The sequence below is a fragment of the Leucopleurus acutus genome (genome assembly GCF_964270905.1).
Source record: "Leucopleurus acutus genome assembly, chromosome: 17".
In the NCBI taxonomy this organism is placed as follows: Eukaryota; Metazoa; Chordata; class Mammalia; order Artiodactyla; family Delphinidae; genus Leucopleurus; species Leucopleurus acutus.
In genome coordinates this window covers 65,935,446-65,962,153 of record NC_139159.1, presented here as the reverse complement: position 1 = coordinate 65,962,153, position 26,708 = coordinate 65,935,446, and the positions used below count along the sequence as shown (strand labels likewise).

Sequence of the window (26,708 nt, the reverse complement as noted above, 5' to 3'; positions counted from 1 at the left end):
GCCGATGCAGGGGACACGGGTTCGTGCCCCGGTCCGGGAAGATCCCACATGCCGCGGGGCGGCTGGGCCCGTGAGCCATGGCCGCTGAGCCTGCGCGTCCGGAGCCTGTGCTCCGCAACGGGAGAGGCCACAGCAGTGAGAGGCCCGCGCACAGCAAAAAAAAAAAAAAGAAAAAAAGTGGATTAGAATTCACCATGGTCAGGAAAAGCTGCTATGAGCAGAAACCAGAAAAATACACACAAAAAAAATTGAAGATCTACACATTTAAGAAAGAAAATAAAGTCACTGCAAATCACTTAGTATCAAAATATATTTTTAAAAATCTGTAGGTCACAGTAAAACTTGCAGTTACCATATCAACAGTGCTACTACTTAACTAAAATAAACATAATTATATTTTCTCTTTTTTTTTTGCGGTACGCGGGCCTCTCACTATTGTGGCCTCTCCCGTTGCGGAGCACAGGCTCCGGACGCGCAGGCTCAGCGGCCATGGCTCACGGGCCCAGCCGCTCCGCGGCATGTGGGATCTTCCCGGACCGGGGCGCAAACCCGTGTCCCCTGCATCGGCAGGCGGACTCTCAACCACTGCGCCACCAGGGAAGCCCCATAATTATATTCTTTATAAATGATGATTAATTATTTAGTAGTGCAAAGTCATCAATTCTATAAAATTTAAATCTAAACTCTCTTGTATGTTCCAAAACCTCACAATATTGTAAATTTTGAGGGCAGAAACTGAATGTTGCAATTATCTATGAACTTGAAAGATTACTTGAAGCACACCATGAAATGAGATGGTAATCTGAAATTTCTCCAAGGTCTCTTCTAGCCATGATTATGGCATTATGAATAAGCACTGAATCATTATACCTGAAATATATGCAGGACTTTATACTTTTCAAACTACTTTACATACAATATATTCTTAATACAAATTTCCTTGAAAAAAGATTGGTCTTATCTCAAAATGAAATTAACACCTGAAAATAAGAACTTTGTAAAATTCTTATCATACTAAGCCTAAAAAAGAATCATTGTTCCTACTTTTCATATAAAGACACTAACACACAATAGTGCCTTACAGACCCAGGGTGACAAGCTATTTAAAATGACAGAGTCAGGGCTTCCCTGGTGGCGCAGTGGTTGAGAGTCTGCCTGCCGATGCAGGGTACATGGGTTCGTGCCCCAGTCCGGGAAGATCCCACATGCCGCGGAGCGGCTGGGCCCGTGAGCCATGGCCGCTGAGCCTGCGCGTCCGGAGCCTGTGCTCCGCAGCGGGAGAGGCCACAACAGTGAGAGGCCCGCGTACAATCAATCAATCAATCAATAAACAGACAGAGTCAGAACTAGACTGATTCTGAATTAGATACTAGTTCTATTCTATAACTCTATGAACCCAAAAAGTTCCAGAAAGTTTTAAAAACGGTAAAGAGGAAAATAGTTTCAGAGAATGCTAAAGGTTTTATCAAGCACTGAGTCACAGATCATGACATTACTCTGTCACCAAAGCAAAAATAAAATCTTTCAATACCTACACAGAACATTAATTTCCTGACTTTATATTAATTCAACTATTTCCTGATTATTTAATCACTCAAATCAAGCATTTTTAGATAATTTTATGATTAAAATGTTGACATTATGGCTTTAGACATATTTCTAAACATGACAGTGCCTCTTTCCTCTTCCTATTCCCTTATTTATTTATTATTCATTCTTGGCTGCACTGGGTCTTTGTTGCTGTGCGTGGGTTTTCTCCAGTTGCAGTGAGTGGGGGCTACTCTTCGTTGCAGTTCACGGGCTTCCCATTGCAGTGGCTTCTCTTGTTGTGGAGCACGGGCTCTAGGCGCATGGGCTTCAGTAGTGGCACACGGGCTCAGTAGTTGTGGCTTGCAGGCTTTAGAGCGCAGGCTCAGTAGTTGTGGCGCACATGTTTAGCTGCTCCATGGCATGTGGGATCTTCCCAGACCAGGGCTGGAACCCGTGTCCCTTGCATTGGCAAGTGGACTCCCAATGACTGTGCAACCAGGGAAGCCCTCCCTTTATTTTTAAATTGAAAATATAAATCTAATAAAAATAGTCAAACACTTAAATATTTTCTCTGAACTTTATACTCCAGGAGGGCAGGAACTACATTATGAGTTTAATTTAATTTCTGTGTGGCCATTCTTTAATAGTGACTCACAAAATCTTAATGAATATTACTCTCAATCATTTTATAAGCCAGTTGCAATGGGGAAATGTATACTTTGCATTTACATAGAACCCAGGACACAAGAATATCAGAGCAATTTAAAAGCCCAGTTTGTGATGAATTATACTATCAAGATATGTCTTAGGTTAAAAACAAAACAAAAATTACTGACAACACTTTGTTTATTGTTTTCAAGCTTACAAAGTATTTTTTCATACATTATCTCATTAAATTTTCACAACTTTGGAGTAGAACTGGGATTGTTATCCCCAGCTTAAAGATGAGGCAACAAAGTCACACAACAGGCGACTGAGTTTGTCTAAAACCAAATTCTTATGACTTTTAAATTTCACTATGTAATGGTCCTGTATTCCAGCTGAACCTGCTTTAACACAAAACAAATTATGAAAATATATAACATAACTTTTGTCCCCAGCCAAGAATTTGATGGTATCTTCCCATATTTTGAAGTGTCCACAAATATTGATTGAGCATTTACTCTGCAATTATCATTGTAAGGTACTGAAAAAAGAGTTCACTGATGATAATTTACAGACTCATAATCACTGCTCTCAACTGTGTAGAGGTATGACTTGAAGTAGGAGAAAGAAGGTGAGGAGAGTGAAAAGAGATAAATACACCAATGTAGAATGAGGTAGAAAAGGTACAATAAAATAAGTTTCATGAAAGAAGTAATAACACAGTTTTTTAACTGCATCATTTATAAAAGTCTTAAGAGAAAGGTGCTATTTGAGCTAGACTTAAATGACAAGCAAGCTTCTTCTAGTTCAAGATGGTGGATTAAACATACACATTAACCTTTCCACTCAAACAAATAAAAATCGAAGTACTGGGCACTAAGTCTATAATAGGATTGAAAAAAGGAAGAAGGAAAAACAGTGGACCAAAGAGTTCAATGAATTTCAGGAATAAACTAGAACAAGAGCCTCAACAAGAATTAGAGAGAAACCTACAAAAAAGGTAGAACATGTCTTCTTTTTTCCACCCCACAAAGCCACAGAGGGACTCTAAACTTGAGCTTGGAGTGGCAATGGGCAGAAATCAGGTGACATATTTTCAGAACTCTACTAGAACTCTTGTTCTAGTACGACCCTCCCACACCAATCTTATCCCCATGCTTTTACCTCCAAGTCAAAAACCGAAACTATGAAATCCAGAACTATGTGCCTGTCCTACTGTTGGTGGTGGAGCCCCCAGAATAAAGCTCCACTATTTTAGTTATGGGTAAAGGACCAAGGCTACCTGCCTTTTGATACCCCCGGGGGCCCTATATCTCCCCTCCCCCAGCATTAATTCAGGTGTGAGCAGGTAGGGAACAGAACTACACATATAGAGAGAAAATGTATGCAACTACCAATGTAACATAGCCTAGTACTAAATTCTTAGCTATGAAGAATCAAGGGCCACCAGACACTGAAGAACTACACCTAAGAGAAAAACACCAGAGGAGCAAATAAAACAGATCGAAAGGATCATTTAAGGAACAGATAAAACAAGTTAAAAGAAAACTCCAATTAATATCCTTATAGTATCTTCTCAATTCTCATTATTAAAAGAACAGGTAGCTATGAAAAAAATAGGGTAGATAACAAAAAAGAATTATTAGGAATTTTAAAAATGGCTGCCAAATATTTAATAGAAACGATGAAAGTGAAGGTCAAGGAAATACCCTAGAATGTAGAGCAGAAAAGATGAAGAGATGGATTATTGAGAGAAGAATCAAATTTGAATGAAAAATCAATCCAGGACATCTAAAATTAGTTAAAACAGATATTACAGAGAAGAGAGAAGAAAAAAGAAAACAGAAGGAAGACTACTATTAAAGAAATAATAGAAGAACATCTCCCGGAGCCGTAAGGCATTGGTGGTTCAATGGTAGAATTCTCGCTTCACCCAGAGCTGAAAAAAAGACAAAAGGCTTGAGACCAGAATAGTTCACACCATGATGGCCTCATGTAATTTCAGAACATTATGGAAAATAGAAAATTCTAAAAGTCCCAGACAGGGTAAAATACCTATTAAGGAACAAAAATCCATGTCGCATCAGACTTCTCATTAAGATACAAGATCCAAGAAAATGCAGTTCTAATCTAGAAATGTATTCAAAAGAAATACCAGGATAACAGTTGTGCAGGTAGAAAGGGTCAGTCCAAATCAGAGTAGCAAGTCAGAGAGGTGCAAGAAAAATGACTTCAAGAAAAAAAAAAAATTGCCTATTGCAAATAACATAAGGTGCCAGAGAAAGAAGAAGGATAAATGGTGAAGAGAAGTAGAGATGTTAATTTCCTCCCCTTTCACAATGGGAAGTTAAAATATACAATCTAAAATTCACGGGTGGGCTTTCCTGGTGGTGCAGTGGTTAAGAATCTGCCTGCCAATGCAGGGGACACAGGTTCAAGCCCTGGTCCCGGAAGAGCCCACATGTCACGGAGCTACTAAGCCCGTGCGCCACAACTACTGAGCCTGTGCTCTGGAGCCCACGAGCCACAACTACTGAGCCCGTGCGCTACAACTACTGAGCTTGTGCCCTAGAACCCACATGCCGCGACTACTGAAGCCCCTGCACCCAGAGCGTGTGCTCTGCATCAAGAGAAGCCACGACTATGAGAAGCCCGTGCACCACAGTGAAGAGTAGCCCCCGCTCACCACAACTAGAGAAAGCCCGCACACAGCAACAAAGACCCAATACAAACAAAAATAAAAACAAATAAATAGACATTTAGAAAAAAATAAATAATCACGGGCAAGAAATGCAAGTTCTTTTACGGGTAACCTGTCCTTTTCTCAACCTTCTTTCTAGATTGTCATTTCCCTCCTGACCTATAAATGTTAGAAACCTTCAAGGAATGGTCTTAAGCCCTCTTTCCTTTTTCTACATCGTCTCACCAAGTGATCTCATGCACTAGCATGTATTTAGAAAAACCCTTTTAATGACAACTGCAAACTGACTTCCAGATTTCTCCTCTGATCCACCTAACATGTCCACTTGCATAAGCCATAGAGCAAACTTAGCATCCTTAAAGCAGAACTCTTGATTTTTCTCCCCAAATCTGTCCTTACTCCAACTTCTCTCCAATCTTCCCCAAACCATAAGTGAGAACACCACTCACATGCTGTTCAAGCCAGAAATCTAAACTGTCTTGGATGCCTCTCTTTCCCTGTCCTCCACATCCAGTCCATCACAGGAAGGTTTTTTCCCCAGCTAATAAGCACCAAAATATATCCCAAACTTGTTCTCCACTACTACTCTAGTTAGAAATCAAAGTTATCTCTCAGCCTACAGAAAAAGCCACCCAACTGATCTGTCTGTTCCTAGTATCCTCCTCCTACAATCTATTCGCCACGAAAGAGTAAAAGTTATTTTGCAAAATCAGATCACGTCACTCTTTGGTATAAAATCCATCAAAAGTTTACCAATGCACTTACAATATAATCCAGAGTCTGTATGAAAACCTATAAGGTCCTGTGTGACTGAATGTGCTTCACCCATTTATCCATTAGGTCTCAGCTCCAATGTAACCTCCTCAGGGAGCCATCCCTGACCATCCACCTCATCTCTCCACGCCCACAGCAAGTAAAATTACTCTCCTTCAGTCCCTTTGTTTCAGTCATTACACATAGAGTAATTTATAAGTATTACATTTACTTGTCTGGTTACTCCTCTAAGAGGAGAGCCTGACACGTAGTTGGTACTCAATAAATCTGTTGACATCTATGAACAAAATGTTGTTATAGCAAGTCACAAATGTTATAGCAAGTCATAAATGTTATCAGCAGAGGATCTAAAGATAAAAATGTGATTTGGGGGAAGTGAGTTGGAGGAGGGCAATGCAAGAGAGCCAAATCCCTTCTCTTTATTCCATTATTCTACCACTCAACAATTATGTACTGAGTGCCGACTATGTATTGAACCAAAAACAAACCAAAAATAAACTCTGCCTCTTAGAGATAGTTAATAGATACTATACAAACATAAAAATGTAAAACAGGAAGAGTTTAAAATAGCTCAAAGAAGAAGAGCACTCTTTCTTCATTTTACATGTTCCTGTACTGTTTAAATTTTTCTTACATATTCATATACCTGTGTATATCTATAGAAGATGGTCTGGAAAGACATCCACTAAAATGTTAACTGTGATTATGTACACCTAGAAAGTACAAGTAGAAGGTAGTAGAAAAAGAGCATTTCATGGACACACTACTCTGTAGTGCTCTATCTATCTATCTATGGATTTATAGTAAGCATATATTTCTTTTATAATAAAACCATAAACTACTAATATCTCATAAATACAAGGATTAAGATTTAAAAAGTCATTTAAAAATACTGAGCTATTTAAATATTACCTCATTTTTTGTTTAGCTTTTTCAAAAGTTTCCAAGTTTTGAAGAACATGCCTTTCTGGCCACTCCAGAGGATTGGTTTCCACTAGACTTGAAGAAATACGTTCCACTGGATTGGAATCTGAAAAGAAATATGTAAGTACTGAAAGGTATTAACATACTGAATTTTGCTATATAAAAATGTATGTAGATACATACATACATTGTGTGTGTGTGTGCACATGTGCATGTGTATAAAGGCAAATTCGATTAATTGTACAGTACTTACCTCGGGCATTTATTAAGGATATCTCTGATGGCCTGAACTGTGCAAAATACCATAGAAAAGTTTTTTGGAAATGAAAAAAAAAATCAGTATTAAGCTTTATTTTACTATCTCCTCATAATAAAAGTTATGAGCTAGAATTCAGAAGATGAATTAGCACTGTAAAAACTCATATGGAATGAAAGCATAACTTTGTTATTTTTGTGAAATTAGTTTTAAATGGAAAGGAGACAACTCTGTGGAGAATATACTGGATATATTATGTGATTTCCATACTACAAAGAGGAATTATCACCAGTATCCTGAGAAATTCATATCTTTAAAAGAGATTACCGGACTTCCCTTGTGGCGCAGTGGTTAAGAATACGCCTGCCAATGCAGGGAACACAGGTTCGAGCCCTGGTCCAGGAAGATCCCACATGCTGCAGAGCAACTAAGCCTGTGAGCCACAACTACTGAGCCTGCGCTCTAGAGCCCGTGCGCCACAACTCCTGAGCCTGTGCTCTTGAGCCCGCGAGCCACAACTACTGAGCTGGCGTGCCACAACTACTGAAGCCCATGTGCCTAGAGACTGTGCTCCGCAACAAGAGAAGCCACTGCAATGAGAAGCCCACGCACCGCAACGAAGAGTAGCCCCCGCTCGCTGCAACTAGAGAAAGCCTGCGCACAGCAACGAAAATCAAAAGCAGCCCAAAAATAAATAAATAAATAAATTTATATTAAAAAAAAGTGAGAATCATTAAAAAAAAAGAGAGAGATTACCTCATTCTCAAAAGTACAGTAATACCATAAATACCTTATGATGTTTGCAGGTAAAGGTTACTTTAGAAATAATTCTATGTATTAGTGTAAGATGCCTTAACACACATTTTCAAGTAAATCGCTAACGTTAAATGTTATTCTACCACTAATAAAATATTATATGTAAGGGTGTGCTTATCTTTCCAGCCAGTATACTTCAATGAACTAACACTGAGATTGTTGATAACACTGCAATTCTCATCAAAAACATACAGGGACACCTTCCATTCTCATTATAAATTATGAGTACATCCCAACTATTTTAACACTGGCAAAATAACTAACTGTACTACATTTTGGATTCAAAAACTATCTGGTGTTTTAAATTGTTTGAACTATTACACACTAATAAACTGACTGAAAATTACTGGACATTAGCTATTTGATTAACCATCAACCCTGACAAAAATACCCATTTTATAGTTTGGGGTCTTACAAAGTGATAATGATTTGGTAAGAAATTTTTGAACAAAAAAGAAAAAAATTAATCATAAATGAAAATAGAAGCCAACTGCATAGTATTTTTCCTTTACTTATTAAACTATTTAGTCAAATAGCTTAAAATATTTTTAATGCCTATACTGGACTGCCCCAACCAAACACCATCCAAATATAGTACTTCCCATTTCTTAATAAGGGTGGTGAAATACTATTTAATAGAATAATGAGCTTTATGATGAAATAATCTACTTTATAATGTTGGCATGGCTTTTCAAAAAAAGTATAAAGAAAAAAATCATTAGCAGTTCTGAACAGTTACAGGCTGTGTTCACAAAGAATACAAGCCATTTTAAATAAAAGTTAACATTAATTATTCCTAAATATTACAATATAATTAATTATTAACTTTGACTATACAATCTACATAAATATAAGTGACACAGGCTAAATATTAAGGAATGGATAGGCAAACATTCATATGTATCATGTCTTTTGGGGAATAACTTAATTCTTACAATATAATGAAATACAATATTTTATTTATGTGGCAAGCAGGACACGGAGCCATGCTGACAATCAAAAAGGAGCCTCTGAGAAACCAAATACGCTGCTTCATTTTATTTATTTATTTTTTAAAAATATCTATTTATTTGGCTGCACTGGGTCTTAGTTGCAGCATGCGGGATCTTTATTTGCAGCACGCAAACTCTTAGTTGTTGCATGTGGGATCTAGTTCCCTGACCTGGAATCGAACCCAGGCCCCGTGCATTGGGAGCACAGAGTCTTAGCCACTGGACCACTGGGGAAGCCCTACCACTTCATTTTAAAACAGTGTTTTAGGGGCTTCTCTGGTGGCGCAGTGGTTGAGAACCTGCCCGCCAATGCAGGAAATGTGGGTTCGTGCCCGGGTCTAGGAGGATCCCACGTGCCGCAGAGCGGCTGGGCACGTGAGCCATGGCCGCTGGGCCTGCGCGTCCGGAGTCTGTGCTCCGCAACGGGAGAAGCCACAGCAGTGAGAGGCCCGCGTACCACAAAAAAAAATTGTTTTACTTTACAGGAGAAACAAACAAATGGAAGTGATACAAAAGGTAAGTAAGGACTCAAAACTGCCCTACAGGGCTTCCCTGGTGGCGCAGTGGTTGAGAGTCCGCCTGCTGATGTAGGGGACACGGGTTCGTGCCCCGGTCCGGGAAGATCCCACATGCCGTGGAGGGGCTAGGCCCGTGAGCCATGGCCGCTGAGCCTGCGCGTCCGGAGCCTGTGCTCCGCAATGGGAGAGGCCACAACAATGAGAGGCCTGCGTACCACAAAAAACAAACAAACAAACAAACAAAAAAACTGCCCTACAAAATCATAAATCACAGCAAACAAAAAGGAAAGTAATATTTCAGATAACAATATGTGGATAGTGAATACAGGCCATGATAGCCTTACATTTCAAAATATGAATGAATCACCAAAAAAAGGTTATAATTGGTAGGTTGTGTTTATTAATAGGGCAAGAATTATAAACATACACTAGAAGATTCTTATTAAAGTATTTGAAATCAGAAAATTGTGATCTTATAGCATTATCCAGAAAAGTCATTTATGCAGTGTTTATGTGCCCCAACAGTCCCAGGTAAAGGACACTGTTTTTTGAGTTCAGATATCACATTTGGCATTATGAAAGTCTTTAGCAAGTTATGGCAATGAGTAAATAAAATGGTATGTCTATACTCTCATTTGTTACACATGCTAGAGTTTTCACAAAAAAAAGAAAAAAAAAAAGAAACGGATCAATAACCCTAACAATTCCTAATAACTCCTAGTGTGCATGGTTGCAAATAATGGGTCAGAATATGAAATATAATTGACCTTGCTGCTTCTTTTGCTGTAATTTGCATGTAGGTGTACAGTTGACCCTCTGTATCCACGAGTTCCGCATCCACAGATTCAAGCAACCATGGATAAAAAATATTTGGGCGAAAAAAAATTCCAGAAAGTTCCAAAAGCAAAACTTGAATTTGGTGTGTGCTGGCAACTATTTACATGGCATTGACATTGTATTTATAACTATTTACATTGTATTAGGTATTATAAGTAATCTAGAGATGATTTAAAAGACAGGAGTAAGGTACAGAGCTGGGATTCAGCCTTGTTAGTATTGCTCAAGAGCCCATGCTGTAACCAAGAAGCCATGCTCTCTCACTTACTGAACATATCTTGCACTTACAAGTAACCTTATACTGTCTCCAACATCTTTCAGATTACTACGCACTATTTAACTTTGGTACTGATATTAACAATAGTGATAATGAAAATACAAACAACAGGTAACAATTTTTTGGCACTGATTGTGTTCTAAGTGTTTTACATGTATCAACTCAGTTAATCCTCATAATAACCCTAGTAACTGGGTAATATTATCATCCCCATTTGAAACATGAGGAAACAGAGATATGGAGAGATTAAATAACCTGCCCAAAGACATACGGCTAACAAGTGACAAAGCTGAGATTTAAACCCTGGCAGTCTATCTCCAGAAGCCTGGGCCCTTAAATGTGGCACTAGATGCTGTATTTATATTTTGTTTTCCAAACAGATCATAAGCCTGTAGAAAGCCAAGGACCCAAATTTTTACTTCTTTGTGTGCCTTCATGGCATCAAACAGAGAAAAGGCACTCAACAAACTTTATTATTAACTTGATTCTTTGGTCATTTTCTTATTAATGTACGAATAAAGATGATTCTCACAGAATAAAAACAAAAAAATTATCCTGTACTTTTAAAATGCCAGGCAATCTTCAAATGCTTCTTTGTTAGCTCTTGAAAAGCTTCACTCTATTCAAATTCATCACAAGAATGGAAACCAGGAAAACAGAAAGAAATGCAAGTTAATATAGAAATTATTTCCTGCTCCTTCAGTAGAAGCTTGGTACTGTTCCTGCTATAATAAATGGCAAGTGTGGAGCATCTTATTATATGTACTTTTAACTATATTAAATTTACTGAGTAGGTTCTACTTTTTTTATCTTATGAAAACATAGCTTAATGGAAATCCATCCATTCTAGTAGCTTAGTAACAGTTTTAAGGGGAATCACCTTAAAGTGTTTCTCCCTCTGCTCAGAAACAATTATACTGAACATGCTTCAAGAAAGAAATTATCAGAGAACTTCTACTGTTTAAACGATGAAAAATACAGCTTATTATATATACATACATACTTGTATATACAAGTATATATCACTTAAAATTTATGATAGATCTTTATTTGATTGATATATTTTATTAGTTTTAATAATAAATAACCATCATAAATGCCACACACAAAAAAGAACTAATGTTTAAAGTAACAGAAAACTTACCATTTAACCTATTGGAGGTGTTGTCTGTCTTTATTAGACTTGTTTTAGGGATAATAGCATCAAAATGATCGAAAAAGCATTCCCTTGTGAGTATTAATAGACTTTTGAGTTCATCCACAGAAAGTACTTCTGGCTGCTTTGCTAACTTTCTCCTTTCTGTAAGACAACAAATCAATATGATTAACAATATAACTGTCATTTTAAAGCCTTGCGAGCTCATCTACTAGTCTTTTATGGGAAATATTTTCAAAAATAAAACAAATGAATCTCTCCAGCAAATCAACGTTCCTGGGTAGGCCCGTTTCAATTTAGTCCCATTTGAAGGTAACGGTAGAATTTCCAGTTTTGTGAGATAAACAGAAATACAGTAACTTGTTAACACTAAAAGGTGACCAACGGTAAAGGCAGGTTTACGGAACTTTTCAGGAATACACTGCAGAGCATGAAGAACAGCCTTATGTTGGTGTTTATGTGAAAATAAAACCTGCAAGACTTTCAGTTAAATGTGGTGGTTTGGCCATTTCCATCTATTTCTTCTCCCACCCAAAACTTAAAATCACAACAGAGGAATAAAAGAGGACAACAAAAGAAGAAACAATAAATAGTGACAGTTTTCAACAAATTTTGGAAGTTAAGATAATGCTGGAGTGGTAACTGAGAGTTTGCAGAGCAGAGGAAGTGTTAACTTGGGTGCCTGCAGAGGTATCAGGAAGGTCCTGAGCTAAAACAAGACTAGACACACATGGACGTATCTGTATCTAGCCTCTAGCCCTCAAGCCAGATGACTCTGCTCTCATTTTTTGGGTAGAAACAGAAAAGGAGTCTCAGACTGCAGAATGTCAGGAACATTAAGAGGTGGTACTGATGCTGGAGTTACAACTAAGAGATTAAGTAAGAGTCTACATCCTGAAAGGTCAGACTCCAACCCTGGGGCCAGAAAGCTAGCAGCTACAAATGCCCCACTGAAAAGATTAAAGGATCCTCCTTTTCAAAAACTGAATGCCCCCAGAGAAAAGAGCTTGATACTGACATTTCAGTGGAATTAAGGATAGGAGCTCACAACCAAAATGTTGAGTAGCTACTCCACCACTCTTGAAGCTTGCCAGATATTACATTATAGTGAGACATAAAATTTCCCACTTAGGACAGACAGAAAAAAAATCACTAGACATCTAAAGAAAGGTACTGAGGGGAGAAGGGACTCTGCATTTCCATGGTCTTATGTTTAGACGTGTAAGGACTTTGATTCAGTAATGCTCCCAGCTCCCATTTCCCTCCCATCACTCACTGAGCTAGTCTGGAGAAGAAACTAGGCACGTTCTGATTAAACCTTTCCTCTCCAACTTTCATCTGAGCTAGCAAGTTCTTAGGAATGCTCCCAGCTCCCATTTCCCAGCTCCCATTTCCCTCCCATCACTCACTGAGCTAGTCTGGAGAAGAAACTAGGCACGTTCTGATTAAACCTTTCCTCTCCAACTTTCATCTGAGCTAGCAAGTTCTTAGGATACACACTCTCTGCAATGCAGTGAGGGCCCTGCCCGGTCAGGGTTGATCTGCAGGTGTCCCGCTCTGGCTGTCATTCAGGGGCTAAATTCAATTCTGGGTATATGTAGAAGAAAACCCACCATAGATCTAAAAAGTCATATCCTTCAACTCAGTAATTTATCTGTAATTTATCTCCATCAGTGTGTTTCTTAAGTTTATTTCTCAATTGGTTCCAAATTTGGGAGAGAAAACAGGTATTATTTACTAGGCCCCTCCAAGCTAAAAAAGAAAGTCCAGGATGAAAAGGAGAGGCTGAAGCAAGCAAAAAGAAAACAGGAGCCCAGCAGAAATAAAAACATTGCAGGGAACAAAAGAAAACTTGCCATAATTAATACTCTCGTCGAAATAAGAGAAGATACTATACTCATGAAACAAATACAGGATGCTCTGATAGAGGAAGTCAATGAACAAGAAAATATTTTTTAAAATTAATCACATGAGAGCTCAAATTTTTAAAAGCTGCAAGACATCACCCAGAAACTAGAACAAAGAGATAATAATATGGAAACAGAAAGGAAAAGCAGGCATTCTGTCCAAAAAAAGCTGACATATAACTAATTAGAGTTCTAGAAAGAAAAAAAGAAAATGGGAGAAAAAATTATTACAGAGGTAAAAATTTTCAGACTTAAGAACGTGAATCTTCTGTTGATATGGCTCATCAAGTACACAGCTTAGGGCTTCCCTGGTGGCGCAGTGGTTGAGAGTCCGCCTGCCGATGCAGGGGACACGGGTTCGTGACCCGGTCCAGGAGGATCACACATGCCGCGGAGAAGCCAGGCCCGTGAGCCATGGCCTCTGGGCCTGCGCGTCCGGAGCCTGTGCTCCGCAACGGGAGAGGCCACAGCAGTGAGAGGCCCGCATACCGCCAAAAAAAAAAAGAAAAAAAAATACACAGCTCAATACATTGGAGAGGGGGGAAAGGGGAACACGCACATTATGATTCAGAGTAAAGCTTTCAGAGACAAAGCTTCTGGAGGTAAAAGTTCTAGAAGGGGTAAAAACAAACCAAAAATAGGCCACTTCAAAGGATAAGACTAGTATGAGATTTGTCAACAGGAACACAGCAACATAAAACACAATGGGATAGGGACTTCCCTGGTGGTCCAGTGGTTAAGACTCTGCTTTTCCACTGCAGGGGACACAGGTGTGATCCTTGGTCAGGGCTCCCGCATGCCGTGCCACGTGGCCAAAGAAAAAAAAAAAGACAATGGGACAATGTCTTCAAAATTCTAAGGGTAAACAATTTTTAACCTGGAAGTCTATATGGATTATCAATCTAGTGAAGATATTTTCAGACATGCAAGAGCTTGACAAATGTATACCCCATGAATGAACTTTTACTCAGGAAGCTACTGCAAGATATGCTCCAACCAAACAAGAGGGGAATTCAAAGAAAAAGGGAGGACAAGGGGTCTAGAAAACAGGAGATTCCAAAAGAAGAGAAGAGGAAACAGGAGTCTCTTAAGATGTCAGTAGGTCTAAGGAAGCATTTTGTCTAAAATACAGTAAAATATGAAACACTCCAGAAAAAAAAAAACTATGAGAAATAAAAAGGAACTACTGAGTTTGAACATGCAATAAATTTACTGATAGATATGTGGCAGAAATGTTGGAGGCTCTGGGAAAACATAACAGTATTTTTGCCTGTACAGAAGAATGGGCAAATTAAAAATAAGGTGATTATCAACCATAAAAAAAAAAAAAGATTATACAAGAAAGGAGAGTTGACCATCATCATATACTACATGACTCAGCAGTAAACTTATACATAGGTACATAGGTAGGTAGGTAGATGGATAGCTAGACAGGAAGAGACAAAGGAAGGGAGGGAGGGAGAGAGAGAGAGGGAAAGAAAGAAAGAAAGAAAGAAAGAAAGAGAGAGAGAGAGAGAGGGAGAGAGGGAGGGAGGGAAAGAGGAAGGGAGGGAGGGAGGAAGGAGGGAAGGAAGGAAGAGGGAGGGACAGAGGGAGGAAGAAATGTTAAAACTAACCATTAGTTTAACCCCAATTCATGATTTCACTGTAAAGGATGGAAAGGGAAAGGGAAGTTGATGTGGGAAAGCTAAGTATTCAGTTCCATAGTTAGGCATTAAGATAATGTCTAAAACTGGTAAATCAAGAAATAACAGCATACATATGTTATTCATAAAGCTGGAGGACAGGTCAAGGAAAACCAGCTGGAAGAGCTGAGGGCAGCTGCCTGTGGACAGAGACAGAAAGATGGGGAGAAGGCAGGGCACTGCTGTTTTCCATTTTAGGTTTTTCAATAGCATTTGAAATTTTTAACTATACCCATGTACTACTTTTATAAAAATATTTCATTTTTAAAACACTTCTGAACTAATAACATTTTCTTCTATAATAAAATAGTGAACTATAAATTCGTAGAGAATTCAATTCAACAAATATTTATTGAGTATGTACTGTCTGCAAAGCACTGTGCTGTGCCCTTAGATACAGAGGAGTAAAGCATATTCCATCACACTGTGTGAGGCTGGCACATAAATAATACAAGGGAATAGCTGGACGCCTCTGTAAAATCCCACCTCACCAACCTGGATGTTGCCAGGCTCAATCCAGTTCTGATCCAAAATAAGTAACACATGATTTCTGCAGTCAAGAACATTAGTAATGGTAAAGTAAGAGTTGTAATAAATGCTGCTTTTATTACATTTTCTTAGTGAAGATGAAGCTTCAGTTGAAGCTTTTTATTTTCTTACCATCTTCTGGGAGCCATCTAAAATGAAAGTTGTCAAAGATTTGCTTTCATCTGAAAGATGCACAATAAATAATGTGCTACAGAAATTAGCCCCAAATTTTTATTAATGCTAAAAATATACTTAAATAATGAACCTGACCTATGCTTATTAAAACTGTCAATTATATTACAATAATGGGCAATCTGAAGAGCAGGATATGACTTCCTATTGACCTTGATGACTGGGCAATAGAGAGAGAAAACAGATAAGGTTTAATAGGGTTATGAGCAGGATAATTTACCTAGGTGAAAAATAATGTCTACACAAGTGAGTTTGCAACACAAGTGGCAGATAAAGATTTGGGAGAAAAATACTGGACTAAAGTCTAAAAACGAATTAGCAAAAGAATGCTTTTCCTAAGAAAGCTAGTAATAACTCAGGACTTAACTAAGAAAAATAGAGTGTAAAATATCTAAAAGTATCAGCAGATGGACCACCAATCAGGGCTGCACTGGGTTCTATACATTTAAAAAAGATGTGGGAAACTCAGAGTAGTGACCACAATCCTGAAGCAAAATGACAATACTGCTATTTTGGTATTTGTTTTGTATCACACTGAACAGTTTTTTATTTAAAAATTGTTCAGCATTCTTAAACCTTTTCTTTAAAAATCAGTGAAACAAGATACTTAATATTTCTAAATACAAAATTTATAAATTATAAAGATCAGGTAAAACATAAATTATAAAATTTATATATCATTCTAAATGTTTATATCTAAATATCTATACATCTATATCTAGATATAGTATGGAGGTTCCTTAGAAAACTAAAAATAGAGTTATCATATGATCTAGCAATCCCACTCCTCAGCATATATCCAGAGAAAAACAATTTGAAAAGACACATGGACCCCAATGTTCATTACAGCACTATTACAATAGCCAGGACATGAAAGCAACCTGAATATCCATCAACAGAGGAATGGATAAAGAAGATGTGGTACATATACAATGGAATATTACTCAGCCATAAAAAGGAACGAAATTGGGTTATCTGTAGAGACATGGATGGACCTAGAGACTGTCATACAGAGTGAAGTAAGTCAGAAAGAGAAAAACAAATATCGTATATTAATGCACACATGTGGAATCTGAAAAAACTGGTATAGACGATCTTATTTACAAAGCAGAAACAGTGACACAGAAGAAGAGAACAAACGTATGGATACCAAGGGGGAAGTGTGGGGGGATGAATTGGGAGATTGGGATTGACATATATACACTACTGATACTATGTATAAAACAGATAACTAATGAGAACCTACTGTACAGCACAGGGAACTCTACTCAGTGTTCTGTCATGACCTAAATGAGAAAGAAATCCAAAAAAGAGGGTATATATGTATACATATAGCTGATTCACTTTACTGTACAGTATAAATTAACACAACATTGTAAAGCAACTATACTACAATAAAAATATAAACAAATAAATAAAAATTAGATATAAATTTTAAGAATAGAATAAAAATAAATTATTCTAAAAAATTAAACCCTAACAGAAATTTTATTTGATTTTTGTGTTATTTTTAAAAACAGAGTACCTCATTAATGTGAGTAAATTTTCATGCAGATTTTTCCAGTTGCTTGTTCTGATGCAGTATACTCAGATAAACAGTGGGGGAGATAAGAATAAGTTTACTCCATGTCTTATTGATAATTTTCAAAAAAAATCTGAACAACTTTTTGTTTTCCAGCAAAGACTACAATCTGTATTGATACTGAAATGTTAATTTTTTTCCCAAAGAAAACTGTTCCTATTATATCAGTTTTCATCATGTATAAATTAACTGTATCGATTTAAATACTTTTATATTTATATTCACTTCTTTGAAAATCACTGAAATAGACACTAAGATAGTCTTACGTTGGAAACTTCATTTTGTTGTCATTCTCCTCTGTCTTTAGAGATATTTGAAATCTAAACAGATGCATCTTTGTCCCCAGATTTTCAATTCATTATTAACTCTCTGGGTAGAGGAGAGATTGGTTAAGCAAATAATTCCATCATAAATAGATTAACTGGATCATTAATCTTAATCAAGATTTAATGCTCTAGATTACAAACTGGCTAGTACATGGATACCCCCAGAGCTGATGTCTCCAGCAGCTACTAGCTCTGAGGCTTCCTTCAACTTCAGGCCCCCTACTTGCCCTTGCCCAGTGCTGTGGCATCCTTACAGCTGCTGCCTATTTTACAGCTCAGATGCTGATAACTTCTACATTTTCAGCATTTATTTAGCACTTTCTTCCCCCTCCCCACCCCCAGCAGAGCTTCCAATCACAACTACTAGGCAACAACCTAATTATAATTATATTTCCCTTCCCAACCAAGCAGGAGGGATGGCCTTACTGGGCTTAACTCTTCTTACCCAAAGGAGATACACCAACTTCAGATAGCTGCCCATTCTTCCACTCTCACAGTTTTTCTGGTTGGAAGGGTAAGGAAGAGAGGTGAAGATGAAAGAGAGGGGAGATGTTGAAGGAACTCAGTTTAAAGAGCTGACAGAGGCTTATGACAAAGAATCAAAGCCTAAAGGGAGTTTAGCAGGGCTAGAACAAAGTCAAGAAGTGAATAACACTAAGCTAGCAGATGTTAGAATTAAAGGAGTTTTATCCACAAAAATACTAGTATTTCAGCATTTTTTTTCTTTTTAATTGAAGTATAGTTGATTTACACTGTTGTGTTAGTTTCAGGTGTACAGCAAAGTGATTCAGATATATACATATAAATATAAATATACATATATATATATATTCTTTTTCAGATTCTTTTCCATTACAGGTTATTACAAGGTACTCAATATAGCTCCCTGTGCTCTACAGCAGGGCCTTGTTGCTTACCTGTTTTATGTAGCGTAGTCTATATTTGCTAACCCACACTCCTAACTTATCCACCCCCCACCGCCCCCACCTCCCACCCCACGGTCTTCTTTGGTAACCGTAAGTTTGTTTTCTATGTCAGTGAGTCTTTCTGTTTTGGAAATAAGTTCACTTGTATCATTCTTTTAGATTCCACATGTAAGTTATATCATATGGTATTTATCTTTCCCTGTCTGACTTACTTCATTTATTGTGGTAATCTCTAGGTCCATCCATGTTGCTGCAAATGGCGTTATTTAATTCTTTTTTATTGTTGAGTAATATTCCACATCCTCTTTATCTATTCATCTGCTGATGGACATTTAGGTTGCTTCCATGTCTTAGCTATTGTAAATAGTGCTGCTATGAACGTTGGGGTACATGTATCTTTTTTTTTTTCTTATTCTAGTAAAATAGCTTTACAGTGTTGTGTTAGTTTCTGCTGTACAATGAAGTGAATCAGCTATATGTATACCTATATCCTCTCCCTCTTGGACCTCCCTCTCCCCCTTCAGTTTCCACCTTTTCCAGATACATGCTCAAGAGTCAGATTGCTGGATCATATGGTAACTTTATTTTTACTTTTTTTCCCTTGGGTTAATATGTAGTACCTTTTATTGAAACTAATTTGCCTTTCCTAATTATACTTTCCTTGAGCTAATATCATTTTCATAGTTAAAAAAAAGTGGTTCAAGGAGTTTAAGACTACACAATTACCTTTGTACAATTGAAAAAGTAGATAATTCTTATATGAATAATCAAGACCAAGTATTCTAAAATTATTTTCCATTGAATAAAACAAAATACTGAATCCAAGGTATTTTTTAAATGCTTTTAAAGAAAAGAGTGGGGCTTCCCTGGTGGCTCAATGGTTGAGAGTCCGCCTGCCGATGCAGGGGACGTGGGCTCGTGCCCTGGTACAGGAAGATCCCACATGCTGCGGAGTGGCTGGGCCCGTGAGCCATGGCCGCTGGGCCTGCACGTCCGGAGCCTGTGCTCCGCAACAGGAGAGGCCACAACAGCGAGAGGCCCGCGTACCGCCAAAAAAAAAAAAGTGATATTTTTCATTTTATAATGTATCTACTTAATAATCATTTTTTTCTATATGTAACTAATGAGGCCTCACAATTTGAATTAGTTTCTTAGAAATTCTATATCAATTAGCTTAAAATAAGTCCAGATTAGGTACTAATGAATGATTATTTATAAAAACAATGTTAAGACTGATAACCAAGTTAACATTTAGTAATAGAGGAAAAACCTTAAATAACGACCCTTAAAAAAGTGTCAATTTCTTGAATAAAGAAAAATCCATAGTGCCAACTTCACTCAGTATGTGAAATGTGCTTAGTTATGATTAAAGTCTAAGGATCAATGCTCACGTTAACATATTAATTTCTCTAGATTTGTATTTTCTTCTATTTGCAGTCTCTATCCTCCAGTATAGCCAAAAAGATATAAAGAGAAATTTTGTAAAAATTACTACATTAACCAGAATAATAAAACTTAGGTGTCTTTTCTAGCATACAGTTAAAAATAATGAGAAACAAAATTTTCCTGGACAAATATTATTATAAATGTTAAAAGCAATGTACAATAGCAATATACTGAATCTGGTGGGAAAAAAGTTACAGACCTTTTCTACCCTACCTCACCTCTATCAAGAACAGCTCTACAGGGACTTCCCTGTTGGTGCAGTGGTTAAGACTCCACACTCCCAATGCAGGGGGCCCAGGTTCGATCCCTGGCCGGGCAACTAGATTCCCGCATGCATGCTGCAACTAAGAGTCCACATGCCACAACTAAGGAGCCTGCATACTGCAACTAAGGAGCCTGTGTGCTGCAACTAAGGAACCCACGTGCCACAACTAAGGAGCCGGCAAGCCGCAACTAAGACTCAGTGTAACAAATAAATAGTTCTACAAATGAATATCATATCTAAAAGACAAAGTGTATAAGAAAAAGTGACAAAATAACAATGCCTTAGGTCTGAACAAGTCAATATTCCTACACCAGAATCAAATGCACCAATCATTACTTACTCAGACATTCTTTCAAAGCCAAAGCCTGAACATTAGCTAACTGTTTCTCTCTCTGTATAAGCTGCTCCCCAGAGAAATTTGGAAGTGACAAGAGGTCAAGAGGAAAGCCTGAAAAACAGAAAAAAGTCAGTATTTAAGACGATTTGTAACAAAAATCAATATTCAGTCCTCAAGAAATGTGTTATAACATAATTAAAAGTCAATTACTCATCTTTCTTGACCTTGCATATTTCAAAGTAAATAATAATAATTGAGCAGCAGAAAATAAGTGTACTAAATTATTTTGCATTTTAAACTTTGACCTCCTTCTTAAATTGAGAGAATTTAGGTAGCAGAATAGAATTCCTTCCACCACCTTTTCTTCTACCTGCTTGGCTATTGAAACTCTTACACAAAACACAGACAGAGTATGGGAGCTGGTCTCCAAAGATGGCCTCCCAGTGAATCACACTTCCTGCCACTCATTCGCCGTGCAGTCCTTCCACAGTGAATCTAGGTTGGCCTCATTCACCGTGCAGTCCTTCCACAGTGAATCTAGGTTGGCCTCACGTAACTAATAAGGTGTAGTAAAAGTGACAATGAATGGCTAGGTCACAGGAAGCCTTATAGCTTCTTAGAACAACTGCTCTAAGAGCAGTTAGCAACCATAGAAGGAATCAGACTCCCCAGAGACCATGATGTTGTGAGGAAGCCCAAGTTGGCCAGGAGGACAGGTCACGTGAAGAGGAAGTAGGCTCGCATCTGTTCCAGCCATCCTAACCCAGGCACCACGCGTGCGGGTTAAGAGCCATCTTACACACCAAGCCCTGTTAAGTCTTCAAAATGATTGAAGCCCCAGCTGTGTGTGACTGCAGTCATATGTGGATCTTCAAAACAGAAACATCCAGCTGAGCCCAGTCAACCTACAGGACTATGAGACATTATAGTAAATTGTCATTATTAAGCTGCATTTGGGGTAGTTCGTCATACAGTGATAGGTAACCAAAGCATGGAGCTTGGAGAGAAAAATAAAAAGATGGGCAATAAAATAGAACGAGACGCTTGAGAGAAAGTAAGTGAAAATAAGAAATAAATTCTAGAAAAATAATACTTGTTTAAAGTGGAAAACACTAAAAATTTTCCTATTTGGAATTGAAGGCTGGCCTACTAAATTTTACTAAGTATAATGTATAAGGGGTTAATTCTCTGCACTCTAAACTGTCCAAATATGTTATAAAATATTTAAAATAAAAGTAAATTTACTGAAAGTGAAATGGAGTTTGGAGACAATAAGTTCATTAAAAGTTAAGTATGTACACAAAGAAATGTAAAAATGTTTTGTTTTCCACCTAAAGTTAACACTTACTCAGTTTGGTCTCTTCTGTCTTTGCTTTCATCTTTCCATGAATTAAACTGAGTGCAAATGAGCCATTGATTTGGTTGGCTGAGTGAATCAATGTGGCTTTACACTTTCTGTTGCCATTACCTTGTAACAAGAGATAATAGCTAGAACTCTCTCCTTTCACTTCAACATCTGGAACTAAACAAAAACAATTATTTTGTTAAGTATGTGAAAATTCAGCAGACAACATAGCAGAATCATACATTTGATCCATAGGATATAATGACATGTCTATGTTATTTCAAAACAAGGTGTTACCCAATACATTGGGGGCAGTAGTTGTTCATTTAACTGAGGAAGCTGTTAAAGCAGAGAATCATAACAAAAATGATACTCACAAAGCATATACGTTTTACTTTACATTAATGTAAAGTAAAATTTACATATATATTTTACTTTAAATTAAAACTATGTGTACTCATTCATTAACTTTTGATGTGGCTCATTAGCATTCCATATGTCTTTCCTATATATCCACACCCGTAACGTATCAACTACTATTTCCAGCCTCTCCTTCTTTAAAGTGGAACAAACTGACGCCTGCAAGCACACACAGCTCAACTGTGGGAGCAGAAGTGTACAGATATACTTAAGGGTAGCTTTTTGGTCCCTGCAGTGTGCATCCATAATGTATTTTACAGGAGGACTGGAGAGCATTCATTAATCTGGCTTGCCAGAAACGTGAAGGTCAGTTAAGACAGTCCAGTGCATTTTAAAAACAAATCAAGTGAGGGTTACAGTGAAGGTTGAGGAAAAACTGTGAAGCCTTTGAGACTAAAAATAGAAGTAGAATCCCTTTTGTTGAAGATGGTGAATTGGACATAAGCATTTATTTTCATTATCTCCTGAAATTCCATGAAATGAGAATAAATTTTAAAATAGCATAAAACTACAAGAACCAATGTCTGAGAGAAGAGACAATAGCAACTAAACCTTGAAAGCAGGAAAGCAGATGAACAAATGGTAACAGACCTCAGACTCTCAATTGTTAAGGAAGCTGAGAAAAACAATAGGGAAAGCTTGGAAGCAGCAAAATTTATACTATAGCCCCTGACAAGAGACTCTGGGATGGCACTGCAAACAAAATGAAGGTGAAATAGGAAAGGAGGTTGAAAGTCTACTCGAGAAGCAGTTTGGCTCCTGACCTCTTCTTATTCTATTCAGGCAAAAGATTGTCCTCTCCCCAGCCCAGAAGACTAGTGGTTATTCTCTGGAGAAGGTAAAACAAAATGCCTCTGGCCTGGGAGATACAAGACAGAGCTTAGGGTTGGAGTTGAATATCACTGCATTAAGTGAATGCTTGTATAGTGAATATTGAGGCCCTTTACCTTTCTTCACCTACATAACTTCCACCATTCTGGAAGCCAGATAGCAGAATTGAGCCTTCTTTTAGAAATACGGTCAGTACTAGGGGAAGGACCAAAGAATTCCAACCTTGGGATTGCCTAATGTCTCAGTGAGATCACCCTAAAATGAAGATCAAAGCCAACAAGCTCCAAACATGCGCTCAGATTTTCCAACCAGCTTTCTCATACCCCCTCTTAAATATGACCAGGCAGCCAAACACTATGGGACGTCAGGGAAAGTCTCTAGTATGAAAACCATATGACAAAGCAAGCAAACAGAAACAAAGTGACTTGTAGGGAAGCAAAGAGTATACAGTAAAAAGAAATCATAAAACAAAAGCAAATAACAGACAAATCAGGCACTAAAATCCTCAGAGAAGAGACTATATTGCATCCATTAAATAAGAACAGGAAATTGTAAGAAAAGAACACTAAATAAGAAAGAGCTCATGGAAATTAAGAAAGCAGAAATATATATTTCAACTAAAAGGTTAGCATATAAAGTTCAGTGAATATATCAGAAAGTAGAGTAAAAAGTCAAAGAAATGGAAAATAGGAAGAGAGACACACACAAACCATGAGGAACAACATTCTACCAGGAATATTAGAAGAGAGAACATAAAAAAATGGAGGGAAGGATATTATCAATAAAATAATGATAAGAACATTTTTCCTGGGAATACCCTGGCAGTCCGGTGGTTAGGACTTGGCACTTTCACTGCTGGGGGCCAGGGTTCAATCCCTGGTCAGGGAACTAAGATTCTGCAAACTGTGCAGCACAGCCAAAAACAAAAAAAATAATAATTTTTTTCCCAAAAAAAAAAAAAAGCTTCCAGGCATGCTAGAATAAAATAGACACACCAAAAATAAAAATAGACCCACCAAGGTGCATCATCATGAAAATTCAGAAGACTAAGAAGAACAAGTATATTCTACAAAATACCAGAGAAAACTTAGGTTTCTTATTTAAAAAATGAAAAATGAGAATGGCACAAGACTTCTAAGTAGCCTCACTAAAAGCTGGAAAACAATGGGACAACTGGGAACAATGGGAACAATGCCTTCAAAATTCCACTGGAAAAATATTCTCCAACCTAGAATGCTATATTCAAATGAGACGGTAGAATAAAAACTTTTCTAGGCATAGAGGGTCTCAAAAATTTCCCTCCTATGCACCTTCCCTCCTATGCACCTTTTCTCAGGATGATTTTAGAGAATGTGCTCCACCAAAATGGGAAAATGAAAAAAACAGGAAGATTAAAGGATCCCAGGAACCAACAAAGAAAGCAAACAAAATTTCTATGATGAAAAGAGTCTTAGATCCAAAAGCTATGGAACAAATCTGGAAAGTAAAACCAACCAGTCTAGATTAGGCAGGTCATAAAGATCCAGAAGAGATTTCTTACATATACATGATTGATAGGATGGTTAATATGCTTTAATGTACTGAAAGGAGTTTCACAACTAGGGGAAGGCTTTGTGATTGAATTTTTTTAAAAAATCATTAACTCTAGGTAAAACAAACTATTGTACAGGAAAGAAAAATAAAATATAGTACATGGCTCAACTGTGAATAGTGATTAGATCATAATAATTAAAACAATGAACATTAATCTAAAATTACTATATGATCATTCTGGGAGGACTGAGAAGAAAATGTGAAATGAGGAAGAATGTAAAGGAAATGAGAAGAATGTCAATGTGTAGTAAGGGCAAAGTGAAAAAGGATTCATACTTCTCAGTGTGGGAACTTACTATAAAGCTACAGTAATCAAGACAGGGAGGCACTGGTATAAGGACAGACATACAGATTAATAGAATAGAACTGAGAGTCCAGAAATATGCCCTCACATTTACAGTCAAATGGTTTTCAATAAAGGTGCCAAGACAATTTGATGGAGAAAGAACAGTCTTTTCAAAAATGGTCTTGAAATAACGGGACATCCATATGCAAAAGAATGAAGTTGGACCCTTACCCCCTACCTCCCAATATGTAAAAAAAAATAATTCAAAATGGATCATAGATGTAAATGTAAGAGGTAAAACTTTAAAATTCTTGGGAGAAAACAGACAAAGACATAAGTCTTCATGACCCTAGATTAGGCAATCATCTATTAAATATGAGACCCGAAGTACAAGCAACAACAACAAAAAAAAGAAATAGAAAATTGGATTTCATGAAAATTAAGCATCTTTGTGCTTCAAAGCACATCATCAAGAGAATGAAAAGTTAATCCACTATGGAGTTTGGGTGATAAATGTGTCAATGTAGGCTCATCAATTGTAACAAATGTACCACTCTGATGTGTGATGTTGATAAGGGGGGAGGTTATACGTGTGTGGGGACATGGGCTATATGGAAATTCTCTGTACTTTCCACTCAGTTTTGCTGTGCACCTAAAACTGCTCTAAAAAAATAAAGTTTATTAATTTAAAAAAAAGTATCCATATGACAAGGCTGCTGTTAGGATTAAATGTGAGACGCTGCATGGAAAGTGCTTAGATCACTGCCTAAAGTATTCTAATTGCTCAATAGTACCAATTAAAAAAAAAGTCAACCCATGAAATAAGGGAAAATTTTTGTAAATCACGTATTTTATAAGGGATTTGTATCTAGAATATATAAATAACTCCTACAACTCATAACAAAGAGACAACTCAGAAAGTGGGTAAGGAGTCTGAATAGGCATTCCTCCATAGAATATACAAATGGCCAATAAGCATGTGGAAAGAGTGGAAAGATTCTTAACATCATTGGCCAATACGGTCACGTAAATCCAGACCACAAAGAGATACCACTTCACATCCCTTGGATGACTATAATCAAAAATACAGACAATAACAGGTGTTGATGAGGATGTACAGAAACTGGAACCCCCGTAAATTGCTGCTGGGAATATAAAATGGTACTGCCACTTTAGAAAACATTTAGGCAATTCTTCAAAAAGTTTAACATATAGTTAATATACAATCCAAAAATCCCATTCCTAGGTTTATATCCAAAATAATTTTAAGCATATGTTCACACAAAAATATATACACAAGCATTTATAGCAGCATTATTTATAATAGCCCCAAACTGTCAAACACTTCAACTGATGTGTGAGTAAATACAATGTGATATATCCAAATGACTGAAATATTATTCAGCAATAGAAAGACATGAAGTACTATACTACAACATGGATGAACCTTGAAAACATTATGCTATCCTTGAAAGAAGGCAGTCATGAAAGACGGCATACCGTATGACTATGCTTAGATCAAGTGTCCAGGCAATCTACACAGACAGAAATAGATTAGTGCTGCCTATGGGCTGGGAAGAGAAGCAGGTGATGGGAATCAGGAGTAACTGCTA

General features: G+C 37.4%; 1 protein-coding gene across 2 annotated transcripts in view; it reads right to left on the bottom strand.

The window, feature by feature from the left end:
- MTBP (MDM2 binding protein) overlaps positions 1 to 26,708 on the bottom strand; it is a gene marked incomplete at its 5' end in the record, with an annotated part of 80,068 nt that overhangs the window by 16,419 nt on the left and 36,941 nt on the right. The window contains 4 exons of one of the 2 annotated variants that reach the window (XM_082858483.1): positions 6,563 to 6,680; positions 11,415 to 11,570; positions 20,624 to 20,731; positions 21,969 to 22,142. In XM_082858483.1, the coding sequence (XP_082714609.1) occupies positions 6,563 to 6,680; positions 11,415 to 11,570; positions 20,624 to 20,731; positions 21,969 to 22,142 (556 nt within the window). Of the gene's footprint in view, positions 1 to 6,562; positions 6,702 to 11,414; positions 11,571 to 20,623; positions 20,732 to 21,968; positions 22,143 to 26,708 lie in introns of both variants that reach the window. The other variant, XM_082858484.1, reaches the window with a different exon arrangement.